General features: G+C 42.8%; 1 protein-coding gene across 1 annotated transcript in view; it reads right to left on the reverse strand.

Moving 5' to 3' along the window:
• Positions 1 to 25,101, reverse strand: part of LOC135086910 (G-protein-signaling modulator 2) — a 32,022-nt gene that overhangs the window by 5,236 nt on the left and 1,685 nt on the right. Inside the window, exons 2-13 of the mRNA XM_063981729.1 lie at positions 24,005 to 24,234; positions 23,105 to 23,383; positions 21,654 to 21,893; positions 18,822 to 19,086; positions 17,432 to 17,611; positions 14,344 to 14,567; positions 11,519 to 12,255; positions 10,120 to 10,516; positions 9,351 to 9,435; positions 5,455 to 5,666; positions 1,822 to 2,011; positions 105 to 242 (exon numbers count right to left, since the gene is read on the reverse strand). Of these exons, the coding sequence (XP_063837799.1) occupies positions 105 to 242; positions 1,822 to 2,011; positions 5,455 to 5,666; positions 9,351 to 9,435; positions 10,120 to 10,516; positions 11,519 to 12,255; positions 14,344 to 14,567; positions 17,432 to 17,611; positions 18,822 to 19,086; positions 21,654 to 21,893; positions 23,105 to 23,383; positions 24,005 to 24,234 (3,177 nt within the window). The remainder of the gene's footprint in view (positions 1 to 104; positions 243 to 1,821; positions 2,012 to 5,454; positions 5,667 to 9,350; positions 9,436 to 10,119; positions 10,517 to 11,518; positions 12,256 to 14,343; positions 14,568 to 17,431; positions 17,612 to 18,821; positions 19,087 to 21,653; positions 21,894 to 23,104; positions 23,384 to 24,004; positions 24,235 to 25,101) is intronic.

Genomic DNA, 25,101 nt, shown 5'->3' on the forward strand with positions numbered 1-25,101 from the left:
TACTATAGTCCGGTTGTTACCAGACAGACAGCGAAGTCTTAGTAATGGGGTCCCGTTTTTACCCTTTGGGTCCGGAGCCCTAAAAAAGTGAAGTGAGTGGGTACCGTAGCGCGCTGGTCCTCCATGCGGCCGGCCTGCGCTCGCATCAGCAGCGCGAAGAAGTCGTCGTCGGGCACCGTCTTGGGCCGCTCCTCGGGCTTCGGCCGCGGCAGCTCCGAGCGCTGGTCTTCCAGCCGGGAGCCCTAGGGAAGTAGACAGGATTCAAAATCAAAAATATTTATTCAGTTATACCAAAAGTGGCACTTATGAAGTTTATTTGGGAAATGAAACTTTGGCGATAAGTTGTTTGCGAAGTGAAATTTGGCGAAAAGTAATTTGGCCAAACGGAAGGATACCATCAAAACGCAACAATTAACCTAGAAATTAGCACGGCACTAAATAAATATATTCAAAACTGCCACGCGGTCTCGTGCTAGATGGGAGTCTTAAAGGCCACCTTCTATCAACGGGAGCGCGTGGTAAGTAACTTGCTTCTGAATGTATCGTAACTTCCTACTTTTTTATATTTTTAAACCGGCAGACAGTGGTGACTGAGTTTGTTGCGGCGCTTCTTCTCAGCACTTGCCAAATGTTTGTCTCGAAGCGCTGGTAGGGCAAAAAAAGAATGAGACATGTATAGGCTCCTTAAGAGCATTTGACGATTTGCAAGTACAGTAGTACACAATTAATAAGGCTCACCGATGTACCTGCGCAGAAGACGAATTTAAGTAGCGCGGGAAATGCTATTGACCAATCGGGATACTCCACGCACGGCGCGTCTTCTTCCTGTGCCGGTATTGGTCCGTCGCCGCGTCATGTTTGCGCGCGCTGTGACACATGTTAGTCAGCCGCCATACTCTAGAGTGCGTAGACGCGTTGCAGACAAAAGTACACTTAGTGGCAAAAAAAGTGTTTTATTTTTGTGAGCCTCCAATCTCCGTACATCTACACATTCACAATTCATTCATAGATTCAGCATTCACTCTTCTCACATTCGGAAATTCAAATATTTATTTGCCATTTAGTATAGTACAGTAGATATATTAAAGGTGTTATGATAAATAAAATAAAGTGCATTATCGTAATTTGTAGCATGCAAATATTAACATTTCTAAATTATGGATTAAATACATCCCACAAAAATAATCCTACTAATATTATAAATGCGAAAGTTTGGATGTCTGGATGTTTGTTACTCTTTCACGCAAAAACTACTGAACGGATTTTGATGAAACTTTACAGTATTATTGTTTATAACCCAGAATAACATAATATAGGCTATAAGTTATGACGATCTATGACAAACTAAATCTCACGCGGGTGAAACCGCGGGCAAAAGCTAGTCCATAAATAAATACATATTAGACGCGTACATTGCTCCGATCGATCCCAAAGTATGTAGCAAAAGCACTTGTGTTATGGAAATCGGGAACAACGACGGGTACCACAAGTGTATTTATAATTTGTTTTTTAAGAAGTCTATTTATTTATTTAAATACTCTATTAAACTTTTTTTGACAAAAAGATAAATATTTTATTCCCCGTAATTCCGTTACAATTGGCCTGCAGTGTAATTATGAAATGGGCGGGGCTTGCGCAAGTGCGACGGGGAACATAATCGGAAAAATGTTGTCCTTGTCTGCGTGGCCGAAGATTCACGACGCGCCTTATTAAATGTGTACTACTGTACTAATTTAATTAGTCTAAACAAAGAAAATTTTGATTTTGATTTTTGATTTTGAAACGAATTATACCTACCGTGTTGGTCGTCGAAGTACCCACCTGGACCCTGGCGATCATGTCGAGGAAGTCGTCCTCGGGCTTGGCGGCGGTGGAGGGCTGGCGGAGCCCCGGCAGCGACGCGCCTTTGCCCTCCTTGGCCAGCTTCTTGGCCGGGCGCAGCTCGGCGCGCTGCGAGTCGATGCGCGACGACTGCATGTCCGTGATCATGTCCAGCATCGCTTCGTTGGAGCTGGTACAAACAAACATCCTTGTCGAATATATTGTTTTATACTACATCATTATCAGTCACATGTCATACGGGACTATTCCCACCTCTCGTTCCCACCACTGCAACTCCTGTGTAGCCAGGATCTACAGCTTGACCGCCACAAAAACCTAACCAATGAAGGTCAAGTTTGTCCCGGGGGAAAGTTAAACTGTCATTGGACCCGCTACGAAATTAATCAGAAGAACATAGGAGGAGTTCGAAATTAAGGCGTACACAAACGTAACACAAAAGGCGTACAGACAAAAGCAGTGTCCTAAGTAAGCATAGATCGAGACACAACGTGATGCGCTCTTTGCTAACATAAGACACCCTCGCTTCGCACCGCAGCTTGGGCTGTAGTCTGCAAGCAAGAAATGCTATTGGTTTACTTGCTGCGTAGCGTCGTGTCCCGCAGTCGCTGATTTAGGAACAACGCGTAAGTTGGCCCTTGTTTACATACAAGTACCGTGATCACGTGCACGTAACCGTTACTTATAAGCTACAACGACATTAAATAGCTAGGGACAATGATTGCAATCAATAATAATTGACAAGACAGGAGCAGCAAGAGACGAGGAGGAGTGAGGGGGTTATATGGAAATGCCCAATGCATTACAACTCTATGCAGTAACAGGGTCAAAGCTCATTAAATCTTAAATTAACTGGTCAAAAAGCATCAGAATCCCATAAAATGATGAGGTGTCATTATGCTTTTTTCTGACTTTAGCAAGTTTCTGTGCCAACATAAAAGACCTGACAGAAAAAACTAAACGCTTTATAAAATTCTTATTGAACATAAATTATTGCCCTAAGTGCAGAATCGTACAAAAGACCTGTCAAACTTCTGCTATTAATGCCTCAAAACTGAATTTCTAACAGAATAAATAATAAGGCAACCATTAGTGTTAGAAAGTTTGTTTGCGGACTTTGAAATCAATAAATGAACACGACGTGTGGAAAAACTTGAGGTATAATTACATAGGGGAAACGCCGTACCCGAATAAGTTAGAATTTTGTTATTCCTGGTTCCTGCCAGGCTGAAGAAAGTGTGAACTTACTTACTGTGATTTAGAGGAAATCAAGCCGCTATATTGCTGTTCGGTAATTAAAAAATAGAACTAAATAAAAAAACTAAAATATGTCGTATGAATGACACTTTTATAGAAATTATACACAGGGTGTTCACTGTTCGTGCATCGTCTAATAAATAAAATAAATGTTAACAAAAACTTCTAGTTACTTAGATTTTTCAAATTAAAAAACATTGTTGCAATATGGTTATTTTTAAAATTGCATAAAAATTATGTATGTCAAAACAAAGTTATTTTCTTAAAAAAGTCTTTTAAAGGTTGATTAATAATATCCCAATCGACATTACCACAATACAAAACAAACAATTTTTAGAGGGCATTTTTATCTTTTGGCAAAATAATTACATACCTATAGCTTTGAATTTTTGACGAAACTAATTTCCCAAAACTTTTATTGTTTCCTTTGATGTATATTTAATAATGTGTTTGACAGGAGACAAGTTAATAAGGTTCTTCAGCGCTACTCACGATTTTTCCGGAGCTCCCGCCATGGTGTTCGGGCCAAGTGCATGCATGCAACTGGCGCGAAGTTTTCAGGAATATTGAGCGTGAGGCGACACTCAAGTATTACAATAAAATATTTACAGCATTTATGGCGATGGAGAACTCAATTACAGAAACCGGTCAAGGGTGACACATTGAATTGTATTGTAAAAGACCATTATGCGCATTTTTAAAATGCTTTGTGGCAAACTATTATTAGTGACATATCGAAGGATGCAGATCAATATTATTCTGCTGATTTAAAATTCTAGTGCATTTTGTGAAAGCGAATGTTAATGAAAACAACATAATATACTTTTGATCGATTATTCGAGAAAATGTTTCGCCATTTTGCAAAAAGTAATGCTCAACGGCAGTTCCTTTTTTTATTTTAATGATAAGTAGTTTTATGCACCTTTGCTAGCGCTGTCTATGTCATTGCGCCCGTCCTATGCGAGTTTTAACTTTGCCTAGACGGTCGTACCAATTTTTTTTTATAGTATCTCGTGCGTGCGTGATTATTGACTTTGGGAGAGTGATTTTGTGAACTTTGCCATACTACCCGGATTGCCGCTCAATGTGCAAGATGGTGATCATTTTGGTAAGTGCGCATCTATCTTTCTTGATTTATTCATATCTGTTTGTAAATCTATGTATGTATCTTAGCCATATAATAGCAGACACAGGCTATTTATTTATTACTCAACTAATCTGGTAGATGTCGAGTTAAACAAATCGTTTACATGAGAAGTAAATATAAAAAAAATAAGTACGCGAATCAAAGACTTATGGATCAGTACAGAAAGTTGATTTTTAAGAAACATTAAAATACTAAAATAACATGAAATGCACGCAATCTGCGTTAGCGAGACTCTTGCGCATAATGCATGTTTATTTTTTCATTGCCCCTTTCTTACTTCTCAATAAAGGGCTAAAGGGCCCACTAAAGGTTCCAATTTTGGTGGCAATATCCGCCAGAGACATATGAAAGCATCTCCACACAGGCATTTCAAATTAAGGTTTTCGTTTTTTACTGTTATCTTGATCACAGTATGCTGATGACAGTCCGGGTGGGTGAGCTTCCCCGCCGTAACTGGCCTTTGTTCAAGCAGGACAACAAACCAATCATATCGCGCTGTATTGAATTGAAGACTTCTTTTGGCTTATCTCAATTTCGTGAAGATCATAACCAAACAAATAATGTTTTAATTTTTCCCGGTTTCGCTTGCATTAATTTGATCTGTTTATTAAAGCAATAGATGAGTGGGTTCATCTCAAAACCTATTGCTTTAATAAACAAAACAAAAAATACTGAGCTCATTGCTCCCAGTTTTCTGACGTTTGTGACAGATTAGAGGTGTCATTTGCATTATACCGATAATGCGATTTGCGCTTCATATTTCCTCATGACTTAAGAACCCATTTGGGATATTTCAAAGGTTAAATACTAACGAAACCTTTTCTAATGAAGCCCTTGAAGTAGGCACTATCAACTAAGTACATGATATCACAAGTACATTTCTATTAGCCACCTTGCAAGACATCAACAGTAATGCATAGCATACTCATTAACATCTTTTTGCCAATAGCAGTTCAATCAAACTTCGTGTAGTGGACAAATTGGGATATTATGCTTCAAATAAGTACGGTTCTCAAAATCGCTGCGGCTTGAAACTGAGGAAAACACTTTTCATTTCGTTAAACAAATGAGATTTGGCCTCGAGACAATCGCAGTGCAATAAATACATAATAATGAGTACATACGCCACAGAATCCCGGGACCCCGATTTACTTTTATCCATTTGCGCAGTTCACTAAATTCTAAAACCAGAAACAATGTTTACTGTCCACCTGCCGACCGCACGGCAGCCATGTGACTGAAGGGCTGCAGGATAGCGATCACTCTCGGGGGAGAGGGGGTAATCGACACAGAGTTTCGCCACAAAAAGTTTGGCGTGTGTTTGCAATCGTTGTGTAGTTAGTTGGAAAGCAGGAGATGAGTGATTACCGTTGATGGGCGATTGGCGATAAGGTTTGAGAGCGATAGGCCGATAACAGCGTCGCTGTCAACAAAGTATCGGCGGCGAATTACCGGCGGCCTTGGCGAGCTGAGCGCCGCTAGTTGTCCGCGGCAGCTAGTGTACATCATATTTACTAGATAAATGACAATAAACTTATTACAGCACACATTACGTATTAATGAAGCATTCTAAATCGCATAATGGATTTGCTCAATTCGCTTACAAATACACTGAAAACTATACGCTTTGTTTTTTTATGCATAACAAGGCAGATATTTGACCGCAATCGCACCTGGTGTTAAGTGCAGTCTAGAATGCTTTTGTATATTGAGTTTTGAGCGCGATTGAGTGAGAGCTCGCTTTTTAATTGGTAGCAGGATGAAGTATTTATGTAATAAAGAAAGTCAGTGAAGTACTGTCCGATGAATTTCATTAACCAAAATCAGTATTGAGTAAAATGTATGACTTAATTATTCAGTACATTTTTATGTAACTGTGCCTTGCAGCAACTCACAAATACGTAATACTTGTATTAGAAATTCATTTTGAAAACAATTCGTTAGATTTAGATTCGATTGCCTTAAAAATATGTATATCTCTTGTACTCAAAGATTCGATTGCTATGAAAACAATGCGACGATAGCAAGAATCTTAAAGTTATCACCACTAGAGCGAGATAAGCAACGACATCAATAGTTTATAAATCATTACATGTCCGAAACTGAAAGATGACATTATACTGAATACAATATCAATATCTATGTAAATACAAACGTGTGTTCTTTTATGTCGTACCTAGTTGTTTTGTAATGGTATTCGTTTCAGCCGAATGACGTCCACAGCTGGACAAAGGCCTTCTCCAAATAATACTATTAGGTATTATTTGTATTTAAATACGAGTATTAACTATTAAAATTTTATATGTGCTAACTCATATATTTTTGAAGTGGCATCAACGTCGAAAGGTAGATTGTCATCAAGTTTTGAGAATTAGTAGTTAGGACAAAAGACTTAGGTTTAGGCGTTTGTCTTCTCCATTATAGTTCACATTTTTGTCTTCAAGAGATGGTAGGGGATTTTCGTTCCCACAAAACCCCCTAATATTCTTATGACGTCATCACATAATATGATGCTTATTGTCTTCGATGAAAACCTTATATTATCATTCAATTTAATAATTTCTAATAAGTCTTCAATCGATGTTTCTGCACTTAGAATCCGTATAGGAACTGTTGCTGATCAGTTAACTGATATTTTATAAGATACTAGCTGACCCGGCGAACTTTGTTCCGCCTTAATGGCAATAAATAAGCAGACTTTTTTTTAATTTCGAACGGGATAAAAAGTATCCTATGCCCTTCTCCTGGCTCTAAACTACCTCCCTGACAATTTTCAGCTAAATCGGTTCAGCCGTTCTTGAGTTATAAGTGGTGTAACTAACACGACTTTCTTTTATACAGGGTGTTAGGTAAATGGGTATATGAGCCGACACTAGCCCATGTTAACATAGTCATATAAATGATATGGTGAAGTCAGAAAATTGATATCTTCATTTTCATTATTTTAATTTTCATACAAATCGGATTTTATAAAATTTATTTTGTATGAAAATTTAAAAAATTAAAATGATGATATCAAATTTCTTTTAATTTTCATACAAAATAAATTTTACAAAATCCGATTTGTATGAAAATTAAAATAGTTAAAATGAAGATATAAATTTTCTGACTTCACCATACCATTTATATGACCATGTTAACATGGGCTAGTGTCGGCTCATATACCCATTTACCTAACACCCTGTATACAGGGTGTCCCGTAATGTAACGTCAAGCCGGAACTGGGTGTTGAGGCAAGTTGTGCTGGTTATCAGAAAAATATAAAAAAAAAATCTATGTGGCATATTTTAAAAATAATAGGCATTTAAAAAAAATCAAAAAAATCTACTCCAGGTGACGGTCCTTTTGCTCGTGTTGCCACAAATCTTATTTATTTACACTTTTGCACATACAATTGTACAGTGGCGGACTTAATGCCAGGTGGCATTATCTGCCAGTCAACCACAGGTCGAGTAGAGAGACTAAGGCGGTGCAATAAATATGACGTTTAATTAATATACTTACATAGCATTAGATAAAATAAATAACATAAGAATACATATTAATATAATAGACATACATCTAAATACATAAACATAATAATAATATTGGCGTACACAAAACACATGTCAGAGATAAGAAAAAAGTTTTAGTCTTTAAAATAATTGCGCAGAGCCTTTTTAAATGTAAATTTGGAGGTTGCTTTTCGCAAATTCGCCGGAAGGCCGTTCCAGAGCCGTACTGCTGAGACTGAGAAGGAGTCAGACATGAAGCCGGAGGTGTGGCGAGGGGTGACAAGCTGAAGAGTCTGACTAGAGCGAAGATTTCTGTTGTGAGTAGAATGAAGGTACTGGAACCTCTCTTTTAGATAAGGTGGAGAGTCAGGATTGAAGAGAATTGAGTGAAGCATACAGAGAGAACGAATGTTTCTACGCTGTCTAATGGGAAGCCATCCAAGCTGTGAGCGAAAAGACGAGATGTGGTCAAACTTGCGGAGGCCGAAAATAAATCTGATGCAGTTGTTCAGGAGGCGGTCCAACTTGTTCAGGAGTTCCTGTGAGATGTCCGTACAACATATGTCACCATAATCAATGATAGGCAGGATCAGGGACCGCACAAGCAAGGTCTTTGTGCTGGAGGGTAGAAAGTTTTTGAAGCGGTACAGTGCCCGCAGTGTACCAATCACCTTTCTGCTGGTTTCCTTGACATGCTGAGACCAACTCAGAGTGCTATCAATGACGAGTCCAAGATTTTTCACACACGGAGAATAGTTAACAACAACTCCGTCAAAGACAACACTAGGAGCCGATCCCAGATCCAATTTAGCCAGCTGCCTAGAGCCCCCCAGCACTATCGCCTGACACTTGCCAGGATTGACCCTTACTCCGAACCTACCCGACCAATCTGCAATACTGCGAAGGTCTGAATTTAGCTGCGAGACTGCATCAGAAATATTAGAGGGGTCAGCTTGTACGTAGAGTTGGAGGTCGTCAGCGTAGAGATGAAAGGATGAAGAAAGGTGAGAAGTTAGGATGTTAATGAAGACAGAAAAAAGGATGGGTGAGAGTATACCTCCTTGAGGCACGCCGGTTGCAAGATCTCTCCATTCCGAGCATGTTCGACCGACTCGCACCGCCTGTCTCCGACCGCAGAGATAAGATGAGAACCATTCCGCAGCCGATGGAGAGACTCCAAGGTGGGATAGAATGGCAAGAAGGATGTCATGGTCCACCGTGTTGAAAGCGTTTGAGAAGTCTATTAAGACTAGTACAGTAACCCGTGACTCCTCCATGCCAGCCCTGACATCATCCACTATTTTTAGGAGTGCAGTTGTAGTGCTATGTCCTGGGCGGAAGCCAGACTGAAATTGGCTAAGGAGACGGTTTTCGAGTACAAATTTTGAAAATTGTTTGTGAGCTGCCGCTTCAAGAACTTTAGAAAGAAAGGGTAGAATGGAGATAGGACGAAATTGGTTTAAGGTGGTAGGGTTGGAGAGTTTGGGCAACGGAATGACATGAGCCAGACGCCAAGCGGAAGGGAAACACCCACTGTCAAAGGAGGAGTTAATGACATGGGTGATGACAGGAAGTAAGTTATCCAGGATCATGAGTATCATCGCTCTACTAACCTCATCCGGGCCTACAGCTTTCGATTTAATAGAGAGGATGATCTTTTTGGTCTCATCAACGGTGACAGGGGAGAATGAAAAGGAGCTATGTGTGGAAATAGGAAGAGAGTTTAAATAGGAGATCGTAGAGAGCTTAGTAGTGACGTCCAAAAGAGTGGCCGAGGAGAAGTGTATATTCAGCTCGTTGGGAGTGAAAGTTGAGGAAGGAGTAATACAAGATGCCTTGCCAAGACCAAGTGATTTTAAAAATTTCCAGACGTCAGAACTAGAAGAGGAGAGCACGTTATCATGGAAATAACGGCGTTTCGCTGCTCTAGTTAAGTTGTTGCAACGGTTCCTGGCACGTTTGTACGCGCTCCACCTATCACTAGATCGATTATCCTTAAAGCTGCGGAATGCCCGATCACGTTTCGCCATTGCCGCACGCACTGCGCTAGTAATCCAAGGGGCCGGTGGGCGTTTAACGCGAACGGATCGCAGCGGGGCATGCACGTCAAACAGCTGCAGTATTAGGCCATTAAGAATACTGACTTTACTATCAATATCATCAGCACGAGCAATAGGACTATAATCAAGTGACGATAAGTCGAGTTGGAGCTTCGCTTGATCGATCCTGGCAAGGCTTCGAAGGAAGACGGTCTCGGGTTTATGTTTGGGCGGTCGGAGCTTATAACAGAGAAAAATGAGATCGTGCCGTGAAAAACCCGGCGCGAGCAATTGCCCATGTCTGGATGCGAGCTCAGGAGAAGAAACGAGGATCAGATCTAACCAAGTGTCATCAGTCTCAATGTTGTGATGAGTAGGCTCCAGCGGTAAGTTAGACAAATTGACAGATTCAAGGATGGACAGAAGCTTACCAGTCTGTGGAGTTGGCTTGAGCAAATCAGTGTTAAAATCACCCATGACTATAACATGCGCATACTCCGAACATATTAATTCCAGCACAGACTCCAGTTTGGGGAAGTAGTGGACAGAAGGCGGGCAATATACGACTCCCAGTACAGCCTTAGCGCCCTTTACGAGCACTTCGAGAAACATATATTCAATAGAGTTAGAGTAATCACCGGGAGTAGTATGAATGATTTTAAAGGGAATATCGCCTCGAAGGTAGATGGCGACACCGCCGCCTCTTTTCCCGAGTCTATCGTTCCGAATCAGGACAAAACCTGGGAGTGAGTATGATGTTGAGTTCAGATTTGGATTCAACCAACTCTCGGAGACCAGCAACGCGTGGATTATATCCGTAGAGAAAGTGTTAAGAAGTTCGGAATGATGTTGGGGTATGCTTTGTGCGTTTATATGGCAGATATTGAGAAGGTTGTCGCAGTTTTGAAGTTCTAGGAGAAGAGAATTGTGAAGAGAAGACGAGGAGTTAGAAGAGTGCAGAGAGTAAAAAGAGGAGGAGTGGTCACTAGCGGAGACGAATGATTCATCATCATCTGACATGGTTGTGTACTAATATATATAATAACAATAAATAATATCAAATAATTAAAAAGAAAAAAAAATACTATACTATCCAGTCAAGTTACATGAAGTTAAACCTATTACAACTAATTGCTGCGCATGACCTGCCGGTTGACTGTTCACAGTGGTTCACAATAAGATTATTTTTACAAGAAAAGAAACAAGAAAATTTGCGTTATAAAATAACTAACGTTAACTGCTGGAAAAGCATAACAAAATACAGGTACAGCTAAATTATTGAGGCTAGATTACTAGAACAAAAAGAAAATTATTTATGTGATGACGTAAATAAATACCGTTATCGAAATACCGTTATTACAACGTTACATAAGAGAAGACTTATTTGTCTATACAGAATATGTACAAATGCCTTTGCCTCCCTTCTGACGTGACACATCTGTCAGTTGTGGTGAAGTGTCAGACAGATGTCAGAACAACACCGGAATACCGGAAAGAAAACAAAAAGTTATTGAACAGTGAAAATACCTTGAATTGAAAATAAAAAAGGATTGAAATAGTGACGGTTAAAAACAGGCACAAACTGTAACTGAGTACCCACAACTGGAGTTGCAGATGGGAGGCGAAGTACAAAATTTAAACAGTTGTGTGAAAATACACTGAAACACCATGACAACACTACTTCGATCTGCATGTCCGCTGCGTTTTGGATGCCCCTGGTTTCGGGATGGAAGCGTCAGCACTTGCAACGCGCGCCGCAGGCTCGGCTGCACGGCCTGCACGTTTCGGGACGTGCTCCTGGGGCACTGGGATGACTGTGCTGTGGCGCTCCATGAGCCTGTCTAGCTCCTCGCAGCTGGAGACTCGTTCGCGGGCGCCGTTTGGCAGCTTAATGAACACATTGCCGTCCATGGACCACACACGCCTCATGCCAAAGTGCTTCCGCGCATTCAAAAACAGGGCTTGCCTTGCCCGCGTTAAAAACTCTGAGATGACAAATGGAGTACCTTTTAGCTGTGTCTTCTTCTTCCATACGAGAGATCGAGTTTCCCGACTGACGAACTTTAAGATGACTGGCCGACTGCGTCCCTCTTTGAATCTCCCGAGCCTATGACATGTAGAGATGGAGGCCGAAGCGATGTTGGGGAGTCCAAGATTGTCCTTCAGTAACGTCAGGGTGGCTGACAGTGGGTCTTCATTGTCAACGTCGGGTACACCGGTGATGAGTAGAAATTTACTGCGGTGCCTTGCCTCGATGCCGTCCACGACCCTGCTGACCTCCTGAATTTGCCGTCTCAGAAGATCCACAACACCCAGCGTGTGCTCACGGAACGTGTAGAACTCGCGGGACAGGGACTTCAAGTTCTCAGTTTGAGCTGGAGATGATGCCTTTGTGGCTTGGAGGTGTGCTTCAAACTCGGCCATCCTCTTCATGAGCGACTGCTCGAGTGCGTGCTGGGTTTCAACAATGCTCCCAAGGCTGTCCATGATAAAGTGCAGCTGACTCGATTCGTTTGTGCAGTAGAGTGAATGTGTGAAACAGTCGCCGGCAGGTATGTGCACTTATTTCACCAAATACACATTAGATAACTTTCACTCCAATATATCTTGTAAAGCGAAGTGTTAAGAGTATTTATTGGTGGAATTTGTTAAGAAAATATCCTTTTTACTATTTTTAAAATAGTTTTTTCTGGGGAGCTGATGTGTACGTGTTTGCCGACTACCGCCGAAAAAAAGCTGCCGTATCTTTACTTCTTCCAAATTTTTTTTTTGTTATGTAACCCTGAATAATGCTTCTCTAAATTGTTATCAAAATTACAAAACCAGCTGCTCCAGCTTGGATGAAAAAAATACATTATTCCCAAAAAAAATTCAAAATAAAAATTTTGCCTAGTTTAAACTGACTGTACTGAAAAAAAAATCTACTACGCGAGTGTGGCAAGTGACGTCATAATTTGGCGCATTTAGTAAGGATTCCAAAATGGTATAACACTTGGTAAATTTTTGCTGTAATTGTCGACAATTTTTGTTTTTTTGGAAATAGTCCCGTTTTTAACTTTATCTACCTTGGTTAAAAATTATTATTCTAATGTGCCCAAAATTCAAGTTTCTGGCTTAAGTGAGGTGGAGAAGCCATTTTAAAAGGTATGAGCGGGACGGAGAGGGCCATCTTACCAAGCAGGGATGTTATGGATATCCGTAACCGTAACTGATTCAAAAGTTACGGATAGTTTCGGATAAAGGCCAAACTGCAAAACTCTATGAAATCTGCAGTATACACGCCGCAGCTGCAATGCCGCGCTGCCGATTTCATAGTACAATTTTTTTTCAGTACAGTCAGTTTAAACTAGGCAAAATTTTTATTTTGATATTTTTTTTGGGAATAATGTATTTTTTTCATCCAAGTTGGAGCAGCTGGTTTTGTAATTTTGATAACAATTTAGAGAAGCATTATTCAGGATTACATAACAAAAAAAAATTTGGAAAAAGTGAAGATTTGTGGCAACACGAGTAAAAGGACCGTCACCTGGAGTAGAATTTATTGTTTTTTTTAAAATGCCTATTATTTTTAAAATATGCCACATAGATTTTTTTTATATTTTTCTGATAACCAGCACAACTTGCCTCAACACCCAGTTCCGGCTTGACGTTACATTACGGGACACCCTGTATAGATATAAGTAATCTGATGTCAAGAGAGATGCAGTCTAGGATAGTGGTAGTACATACCTGCCCTGTAAGTGCCTATTCAAAAATTGAAAACGATTTCTTCAAGTTCAGTATGTTCTGTTCAGCGTAACAAGCACTTGATAGCTTCTAAAGTTACATTTTCGATGACTCGTACACATTGCTTTGTAACGATAGTCCAGTAATTTGCGCGTGCGCATATCTCTGTTACAATAATGATTTATGTACCGTCTGTCGCGAGTCTTTGTGTTTAATAGTATAGTGGCTATGACGTAATCTAATGCATATCCTGTTGACAGACCCCTAAGACTGCCGAGTGAGTGCTTTATTTAGACATGTAACGCAACTCTCTCCCCAACTGTTCAAAATAAAAGCTGCGTTAGCATGGCGCGGTCAAGATGCTAGTGTGGGTGGTCCCTGCTTTTTTTATACACAGCGAGGTTCTTGGCCTGCATCTCCTCTTCTGGGGAGGGCACATAGTACTCAGAACTGACGGCCGATGGGGCAGCAAGGTTCTGGAGTGGAGGCCGCGTACCGGGAAACGCAGCGTGGGACGTCATAAAGGTGAGGTGAGGCGCTGGACGCAGGCCGCTACCAATCGATCAACATGGAAATCTGACGTAGAATTTTGACGTTCATAAGTGCCACTTGTGGTCTAAACCGAATAAATAATTTTGATTTTTTATTTTTTTTTATTTTTTATTTTTGAATCAGTGGACGTGGGGAGGCCTGTTCAGCGGTGGACGTCCTTTGGCTGAAATGATGATGACGAGCTCCTTACTTGATGGTGGAAGCAACCTTCACCCGGAATTTTCAACCACAGCGGAACTGGCTATCTTACCACTAACTGTCCCTGAAAGAGCTTATTAGCTTAACTCACCTGGCGCTCTTGTTGCCGCTGCTAGCCGAGCGTTGCAGCTGCTTGGGCTTGGGCCGGTTCTCCTTGTCGTGCAGCGTGGCGCGCTGCTCGTCCATGCGCTCCGACTGGCAGCGGCTCAGCAAGTCGAAGAACGACTCCACAGGGTTCTCTTCCGACTCCGAACGGACCACCTTCTTGTCGTCGGATTGGTCGTCGGACTCTTTCTTCTTGCCGTCGGGGGTTATCTGTTGGGGAAAAGAATTGATAGGTTTTTTTCTTTGCTCGCGATTTTGCTCGCGTGAATTTCAGTATGTCATGGAAATGGCTTAAGGGACACTTAATGATAACAAAGGACGGGACTGTTCCCACCGCTGCAACTCCCGTGTAGCCAGGATCTACAGCTTGACCGCCAATAAAAATCCAACTAGTGAAGGTCAAGTTTGGCTCGGGGGAAAGTTAAACTGTCATTGGACCCACCCGCAAGGAATCTAATCAGAAGAACATAGGAGTTCGAATTTAAGGTTCAACTTCCCTCCAGTGCAAAGCGGATTAAAAGTTTTTTTTTAAATCTGCAATCAGCTCAGCGGCTTTAGTAAGATTTGATGTTGTTTCAGCCGAAACAGGCAGTTGTGTTCAGGAGCTGTTTAGCCAGATGGTTGTTACCTGGCTCACGCCGTTGCTTGTACGACACAGAGGAATTTTCTATTTCCCCGTTGACTGTTGGGATTTCTAGGTACTCGTGTAATTCCGTGTTCCGTGTGAACCATGGCGTATTGATCAGGATTTTTAACACTTTGTTCTGATAGCGCTGCAGGATTTCAATATTTGCGTAATATGGATAACCTTGAAGTGAACCTTGATACCGATCATCTTAGGTGAAAAAGACTATAGTGATCATTGTGGAGCTAAATAGATAGGTTTTATAACTATCTATGTTGATTAACGCCCACCACTAGTCGCAAGTGCGGAAATTACATAAATAAACACGTTCGAAAACTTCGAATACAGTACAATTTCACGACCGCATTTTTTGTTATTATAAATCGATAATTATCATTGATAAAATTATCCTTTCGAACCCTGATAAAGGACTATATGTGGTTGTGTGGGTTGTACGAACAAAGACACGCACCTGTATGAGCGCCAGCTGCTAAATTACAACTTGAGCTTGGCTCGAGATCCAACGAAGCTGCAGCTATCTGACCATGAACCTGTATGAGCGCTTCTATTGTTAAACTTAAAGGACCTGGTGTGGTTGTGTGGTTTGTGTGAACAAAGAAGCTGCAGCAGCTGTAAGGCCACGCACCTGTATGAGCGTCAGCTATTCAGACCTTGAGCTGGACTCAAGTTTATTAAGCTGTATCAGCCCACGCACCTGTATGAGTGCCTCTATTGTATATAAGGACCTTATGTGGTTGTGGGTAGTAAGAACAAAGTTGTTAATTGCTCATAATCTTTTCTTAAAGGTTTTAAACCTTTGTTTGTCACCTGTCATCCGCTTTCCAATGGAGGGAAGTCGAACCTTAATTTCGAACTCCTCCTATGTTCTTCTGATTAATTTCGTTGCGGGTCCAATGACAGTTTAACTTTCCCCCGGGACAAACTTGACCTTCATTGGTTGGGTTTTTGTGGCGGTCAAGCTGTAGATCCTGGCTACACAGGAGTTGCAGTGGTGGGAACGAGAGGTGGGAATAGTCCCGTTAGTAAGAACAGAGAAGGTGCAGCTATCAGCTCACGCAGCAGTATGAGCATCTCTATTGTATAAAGGACCTTGTGGTTGTGGGTTGTAAGAACAAATAAGCACCAGCTATCAGCCCACGCACCTGTATGAGTGCCTCTATTGTATAAAGGACCTTATGTGGTTGTGTGGGTTGTAAGAACAAAGAAGTAACAGCTATCGGATCACGCTCCTGTATGAGCGTCAGCTATTCAGACCTTGAGCTGGGCTCTAAATCAAACCAAGTTTATTAAGCTGTATCACTCACGCACCTGTATGAGTGCCTCTATTGTATAAAGCAACATCATTACGCGCGAGCGATAAGGATGGGTAGCTTGGGGTCATTGGACAAAATTCTACGTGCTCACGGACCAGACTATAGTAAGAACAGAGAAGCAGCAGCCATCTGATCACGCACCTGTATGAGCGTCAGCTATTCAGACTTTGAGCTGGACTCAAGTTTATTAAGCTGTATCAGCCCACGCACCTGTATTAGCATCTCTATTGTATAAAGGACCTTGTGGTTGTGGGTTGTAAGAACAAAGAAGCAGCAGCTATTGAGCACGCACCTGTATGAGTGCCTCTATTGTATAAAGGACCTTGTGGTTGTAGGTTGTAAAAACAAAGAAGATGCAGCTATCGGATCACGCACCCGTATGAGCACCAGCTGCTATTCAGACCTTGAGCTGGGCTCTAAATCAAACCAAGTTTATTAAGCTGTATCACTCACGCACCTGTATGAGTGCCTCTATTGTATAAAGCAACATCATTACGCGCGAGCGATAAGGATGGGTAGCTTGGGGTCATTGGACAAAATATTACGTGCTCACGGACCAGGCTATAGTAAGAACAAATAAGCAGCAGCTATTGAGCACGCACCTGTATGAGCGTCAGCTATTCAGACCTTGAGCTGGACTCAAGTTTATTAAGCTGTATCAGCCCACGCACCTGTATGAGTGCCTCTATTGTATAGAGGACCTTATGTGGTTGTGGGTAGTAAGAACAAAGTTGTTAATTGCTCATAATCTTTTCTTAAAGGTTTTAAACCTTTGTTTGTCACCTGTCATCCGCTTTGCAATGGAGGGAAGTCGAACCTTAATTTCGAACTCCTCCTATGTTCTTCTGATTAATTTCATTGCGTCCAATGACAGTTTAACTTTCCCCCGGGACAAACTTGACCTTCATTGGTTGGGTTTTTGTGGCGGTGAAGCTGCAGATCCTGGCTACACAGGAGTTGCAGTGGTGGGAACGAGAGGTGGGAATAGTCCCGTTAGTAAGAACAGAGAAGGTGCAGCTATCAGCTCACGCACCTGTAGGAGTGCCTCTATTGTATAAAGGACCTTGTGGTTGTGGGTTGTAAGAACAGAGAAGCAGCAGCTATTGAGCACGCACCTGTATAAGCGCCAGCTGCTCCATGCTCTGCCGGCGCACGCGCAGCGCGCTGAACGGCGTGCGCGGCGCGCGCTCGTCGGCCGGCGGCGGCGGCGCCTCGCCCTCCGCCGGCAGCCCTAGTACTTTGCGCAGGTCGCCCATGTTCATCTGGGCCGTGGCCATGCCCAGCACGTCGCCTAACTGGAAACGGACGGATACAGGCAGAGTAAATACAAATGAGTAGGTCATCTTCATAGAAACGCACGGGCGCGGTTTGTATGTGAGCGCGCCAACACGTATGCGGCGAGCAAAACTTAAGGCTTTTTCATGATGATGATGATAATCCATCCGAACGATTTCGGCCATGGCGACCACTCCGACTCCTAGCTGTCTTAGCAGCGCTGGTGTGCCCGCCGTAATATGACGATTTGCAAGCACTATTTTTAATAATCCATGTAAATAAAGGAATTTAAACTTTGGCTTTGATGTCTAAATATGTATAATGTTGCAATGCCCTCACAGGGCTCATGTTCTGGGACTGTTTTATTTTTAATACCTTGTTTGTACCACATGAAGCAATAAAGATATTATGATTATTATTATGATTAAGGTACATAATAAAACAACAAATTCGGTCAAGAGGCTGACAAAGGTGACTGAGTTTCTTCCGCCACTACTCAGCACTAACCCATATGCTGTCCCGAAGTGGTGGTTAGAGCAATCTAATTTAACGTTTAGAATGTGTATAAGCGCAAAGGTAATTTAATTAGATGTTCGTTTGTTTTAACTAAATGAAGTTCACGCCTGAACAAAGCCCTCCGTCAAGGATTTCCACAACAATCGGCTTACATCCAGGTACTTTTTGCGACCAAATTGTCAGTCCACTTAGTAGCAGACTAACCTACACTATGTATTCCAGCCAGTGACAACGAATTAAACTAAAAAAAACTGTGTGTCGAAAGAAAAGTAAGGGCCTGCTCAGTTTTCAGGACATCATTTTATAGTACTCCAACATCAAACCGTCCCAGCTATGATATTGACAGTGGGACGCTACTATCAATATTGGGTTATTAATTCTAAGTTTTGTCACTTAACATTTCAGAGTCGTTAAATATTATTATTACGTTCTAATATAACAAGGCTGTTTTTCAACGTGAAGCCCTTTCGCTATTGCATGATGTTTCCCGCAAGAACAAGGGTAAATCAAAGAGAGAGAATAAAGAGAAATAGTAATTTGTTAAGAGAAGATGATATACAGTTAAAAAAGGTCGCGGAGCGCAATGTATGCAAATTAAAGAGCATTCCCAACTGAACGGCTAAAAGCGTCTTCAATTGTAACCTACTTAATACACCAACAACACAAAAACACTTTCCAAACCCTTAGCCAAAACTAATTTGGTCATGCTCTCACCTCTTTAGATATGTTGTAGTGCTCATTAGCGTAATACAGCGCTTTCTCGTGGTTGCCGAGCGCCGCGTGCGCATTGCCCAGCGACCAGCAGGCACGGCCTTCGCCGACGCGGTCTTGGAGGCGTCTCGCGGCCGCAAGATGACGCGCGTGGTACTCCTCGGCCACGCGGTATTCTCGTAACAGAGTGTACGTGTTGCCGAGAGAGTAGCAGGCCTGGGCTTCTACGGCCGCGTCGCCTAACTCCTCCGCTAGCGCCAGCGTGCGTCTAAAGACAAAAAATTGATGGTGGACAATCTAATAAATGTATCTGGTTTTTACTAATAACTAGCTGTGCCCGCGACTTCGTACGCGTGAAGACCCGTTTTCGCAACATTTTTCATTTTTGCTCTGCACCTATTACTCGTAGCGTGATGGTTTATAGCCTATAGCCTTCTATAATAAGCCTATAAATGGGCTATCTAACTCTGAAAGAATTTTTCAAATCGGACCGGTAGTTCCTGAGATTAGCGCGTTCAAGTAAACAAACAAACAAACTCTTCAGCTTTATAATATTAGTATAGATTTACTTTGAATTTATGTGTTAAGAATTATTCTTATTATGAGATGTTTAATTGAATATCCACTAGTTTGTATGAAATAAGAAATAATAACATTATTTATTTTACTGGAGTATTACAACATCAACAAAACTTGGAATTATAAAAACATAAAAAAGTGAAACTATTGTGAACAAAAATATAATACTACATAATAGCTAACATACACATTCATTTAATTACATATTTACAACAGCAAATGCAAGTTTATTAAAATATTTAGACATGCAATAAAATATTTAGACACGAAATTCATGCATAATTGCCTCCTACAATGGCAACAACATCGACCTATTTCAATCATTGTAGTGCAGTAACCAGTAACTTTCTGGGTTTTGATTTGATTAAGGTATATTCCAAATTCCAATTCCATTTAATGTCCCGCCCCAAACCGGCCGCTTTGAAAGAACCACTGCGTACTTGTTAGCCAGCGTGGGAGCGGAATCCCGGCCATCGAAATTAATCGTAATTGGCATGAACCAGCCAACAATAATGACTTGTAGTCTAAGTACAATAGGTATTTTAAACTTGAAATCTTATTGTTCATAGCGGTAAGAACAATATAAACATGCGTTAACCAACATCAATAATGTGATGTGTTAGAAGTATGAAACAAATATCCGTTCTAATTAGGACGAAGGACTTTACTTTGAGATCATGTAATCATTGCGACAATCATTGCAAATGTACATGTTGGGATTGATTAGGCTATTTACCGATTGAGCTTTGTAGGTATATCAGTTATACCTCATTTCTCATTCTGTAGATCCTATACATTGTAAGCATGATGCATTCAAATGTAGCCCTTGATAGGCATCTGACCCTATGACAATGTAATCCATTGTGCTGCTGAATTTCACACAATACGTGACACATATTGCTTTGCAGAAATATCGAGTATAAGTAACACATTCGCCGAGCAAGTAAACAAGATTACAGTCGCGTTTGCAAACACTGAGCTCGAAATAGATCAGTATTACGCGCAGCCAATAATAGGATAGCATTTGTCCAAAGGATTATTTACAAAGCTCACTAAAACAATATTTAGTTTGTGTGATACAACAGCAAATAAATCGGAGTGCAGTGGTGCTAATAACAGATTTCTCATAAGCTATATCTAAATTAATAACAAGTAGCATAGCAAATAAAAGTGCTTATTTTTATAACAAAAGCATATTTGGGCCATTTATAGGTTAAAGAAACGCAATATCTATGTACTCAATGAAAACATCAATGCATTATCGTGCGAATATACATAGCAGGTGTGCCAGATCGTAAATGCGTGTTTTATACGATTTATGAACTGGTCGAGCAAGTGGCAACGTAGATGCTTTAAATGAATTTTATGTAAATTTAATGAGACTACAAGATACTAGTAACTTTTTTATTTTTTTTTATTCGTGACGTAGTCATATGCCTTAGCTGTGTTCTCTAAAAAATATAATATTATTGTGCGATTGTCTTAATAATAGCGTGATCTGAAGTTGCTTCATTAGTAAATATGTTGCAACGTTGTATACAAGATTTCTATGCTGGTTGACTGAGCGTGTTGTTAATTTGTTCAGTCTGGAACTTTCTACAGTTTCTTCGACTCCAACTTGTATTTTATGGCAAAGTTGAGTACTTTAGTTCGTGTACCGCAACGCATTGAACAGGTTCGGCGAATGAATAAAGAAACTAGTCGATCAAGACCAAGTTGACATGAACCACAATCAGGGTATGCGACATCAACCATATCAGGAGAAGTCTACGAGCCGAAAATAATAATCAAGAGGGAAGGTTGCCATGAATGCGATCACAATCAGGGTATGCCATGAAGCCACACTGATCATGCCGGGAGGGGTCTACTGTCAAATGCAAACGCAATCAGGGCATGCGACACCAACCATGTCAAGAAAGGTCTACGAGTCGAAAAGGATACGTTGATACGAATCTAAGGTTGTCATGAATGCAATAATAACAGCGATGACGTCACACAGATCATACCAGGGGGTCTATAGTCTGGTCCGTGAGCACGTAGAACTTTGTCCAATGACCCCTAGCTACCCATCCTTAACGCTCGCGCGTAATTATGTTGCTATCGCGCTCGCACACTCACTGCGGGTGCCAGTCGCACGGTCGCGACAGCAATATAATTACGCGCGAGAGATAAGGATGGGTAGCTTGGGGTCATTGGACAAAATTCTACGTGCTCACGGACCGGGGTCTACTGACAGCCAAAACAGAAGCTACTAACTTGTAATGTTCAGCTGCGTTCTCGAACTGCCCGAGGAAGATGTGGGAATTGCCGAGGTTGCTGTTGGCCCGTCGCTCGGCGGCGCGGTCGCCGGCCTCGCGCGCGATGCGCAGGCGCTCCGTGTGGTACCGGATGGCGCGCGCGAACTCGCCGAGCAGGTAGCAAGTGTTGCCGAGGTTGCCGCACGCGCGGCCCTGCGCCTGACGGTCGCCCAGGCTGCGCATCAGCTCCAAGTTCTTCCTGGAGTGCAGAACAGAAGTTATGTTAAAGTCTGGTCCGTGAGCACGTAGAATTTTGTCCAATGACCCCTAGCTACCCATCCTTATCGCTTGCGCGTAAATATGTTGCTATCGCGCTCGCACTCTCACTGCGGGTGCCAGTCGCACAGTCGCGACAGCAATATAATTACGCGCGAGCGATAAGGATGGGTAGCTAGGGGTCATTGGACAAAATTCTACTTGCTCACGGACCAGGCTTTAGCATTGGAAAAGTATAGCAGTGCTCAAGTTGGACCGACATGGTTCGCAGATTAGTGGTAGCGCACATAACACGTAGTGCTGATGGTCGTTGGGGCAGGAATGTTCTGGAGTGGCGACCATGGGCCGAAAGACGAAGTAGCAGGCCTTTCATTACTGGCGCGACGATCTGGTGAGGTGAGACCTTTGTCCAGCAGTGGACGTCATTTAGCTGAAACGAACTATTGGTAGTAGAGTCGAGCACCTTCTGCCCCACGCGGCCCAGCTGCTTGCCCACGCGTGGGGCAGTGCACACAGCCTGGGCACTCACTCGTAGTAGTCCACCGCCTGCAGCAGACAGTAGCGGACCTCCTGCGGGAAGTGCCCGGGATCGTTCTGTCCCACGCGGCCCAGCTGCTTGCCCACGCGTGGGGCAGTGCCCAGGCTGTGGATGTGTGACTCACTCGTAGTAGTCCACCGCCTGCAGCAGACAGTCGCGGACCTCCTGCGGGAAGTGCCCGGGATCGTTCTGTCCCACGCGGCCCAGCTGCTTGCCCACGCGTGGGGCAGTGCCCAGGCTGTGGGTGTGTGACTCACTCGTAGTAGTCCACCGCCTGCAGCAGACAGTCGCGGACCTCCTGCGGGAAGTGCCCGGGGTCATTCTGTCCCACGCGGCCCAGCTGCTTGCCCACGCGTGGGGCAGTGCCCAGGCTGTGGGTGGTGCACTCACTCGTAGTAGTCCACCGCCTGCAGCAGGCAGTCGCGGACCTCCTGCGGGAAGTGCCCGGGGTCGTTCTGTCCCACGCGGCCCAGCTGCTTGCCCACGCGTGGGGCAGTGCCCAGGCTGTGGATGTGTGACTCACTCGTAGTAGTCCACCGCCTGCAGCAGGCAGTCGCGGACCTCCTGCGGGAAGTGGCCGGGGTCGTTCTGTCCCACGCGGCCCAGCTGCTTGCCCACGCGTGGGGCAGTGCCCAGGCTGTGGATGTGTGACTCACTCGTAGTAGTCCACCGCCTGCAGCAGGCAGTCGCGGACCTCCTGCGGGAAGTGGCCGGGGTCGTTCTGTCCCACGCGGCCCAGCTGCTTGCCCTGCGCGTGGTGCACGTTGCCCAGGTTGTAGAGCGCGCGGCCTTCGCTCAGCTTGTCGCCGAGCGCTCGCGATATCTCCAGGTGCCGCTTGCAGCACTGAATCGCCTCCGTGAACTTGCCCATCACTTTCAGGGTGTTGCCCAAGTTGCCGGACGCTTTCGCCTCGCCTAATTGGTCGTTCATGGTCCTAGAATTATAGTAACTTGCTGATTATTGGCATCGTTAAGTTGGATGGCGAGGTTAGTGTGTTGTCTATATTCTATATTATAGCCACGACATTTTATGCTTAAAGCTCAACAAGTGAGGTACGGATCAAGTCCGTATTTCTCAAATTAAAGCAGAGTACAGTTAGTCAGTTTATAAATAGGAATTTAGAGACATTAAGCTTCAACCACACCAACGCGTGCAGATCGTCGATCGCCATCGCCGGCGCTATCAAAGGTCAATGGCAGGTCGCGCGACCCATGACAGTTCACGCGACCTGACATTTCAATATGATCGCGCCGCGATCTCGCCGGCGATGGCGATCTGCACGCGTTGGTGTGGTTGAAGCATTAATCATAAAACAAATTAAACTGTAACCAAAGCCAAACACAATGACATCAACTTGGTTACAGTTGGGCGTTGGCACAATTCAGTCATATTTCTGTATTGAATAAAAGGCTGACAAAGATGACTGAGTTTATTCCGCCACTTCTTCTCAGCACGATTCGTCGTTATCCCGAAGTGGCAGTAGGGCAAGCTATATTTGGGACGCGTATGCGTGCCCGAGAAAGGGCTTACATACAAATGAATAATTAGACGTTACCTGGCCAGCGTCAAGTCATGTTTATGGTACTGCATCGCCTTGTTGTAGTCGCCGAGGTAGAAGTAGGCGTTGCCGAGCTGGCTGTAGATGGCGCTGAGCGTGCGCAGGTCGTCGGTGCCGGCCTGGATGGCTGCCTGGAAGAAGGCCACGCCGGCGCGACAGTCGCCAGCCTTGCACAGACGCTCGCCCTCCAACGCCAGTTCAAGGCACATGGAGCCGCCATCGCAGCTCTGCAGACAAACAATAGTTTGCACAAATTAGTAAAAATCCTGTTAATCCCTCGTGGTTAGCAAAATATACAACTTGGGTAGCGGGATTGGATCACGCGTTTTTTGGATGACGAGTCAGACAGTCTGACAGTTATGACACATACACCGTTAGGCTATTGTATGTGCTACTATAAGTTGCTTACTTTGGGGCTAGCTGGCGCTGTGTGAAATTGTCCAAAAATTTATTTATTTATTGTCGTCTCTATTATCACAACCATCACTCCAAGTAACTTAGAACATTAGTTTCCGGGTGAGCAAAAGCTGCTCTCTGAACAAGCATGACTGGCCATACCATGGCGACTGGTGAAGGACCCCTTTAATTATAAGATTTAACTATACAAGGGCTATCAAATATAGGAGGCCTATGGCAAGGAAGACATAGTTTCTGCTCCAACTGAAGGAGGAGGTGGAACTCGTCACTTCACAAATTTTGGACGTACTCGTATAATGCGCAAGGATAGGTGGGCAAACACAGAATATTGTATCGCCCCCAAAAGTTACTTGTGGTAACTGTCACAGTGATATAAAGACTTCATGAAACTAAAACAGTCATTCAATATCATAAATTAATAGCGTGCATAATGCATTTGTGATATATCTAAAATATTACTTTTCACTTGAATAATTTACTATCTACACTCGGGTGAGACTACTTTCATGTATGTAATATCATTACTGTGGTTCATTAGGTAAAACTATCACTGCATTAATGATGCACTAAATAATCCAAATATCTTTTTTATTTCTAAACACGTTTGATGAATGAATATTCATCGGTATGTGATTAAACCAAATACATGTTGCTATTATACAACGCTGTGTTATATA

This window comes from Ostrinia nubilalis, chromosome Z, assembly GCF_963855985.1.
Source record: "Ostrinia nubilalis chromosome Z, ilOstNubi1.1, whole genome shotgun sequence".
Taxonomy (NCBI): domain Eukaryota; kingdom Metazoa; phylum Arthropoda; class Insecta; order Lepidoptera; family Crambidae; genus Ostrinia; species Ostrinia nubilalis.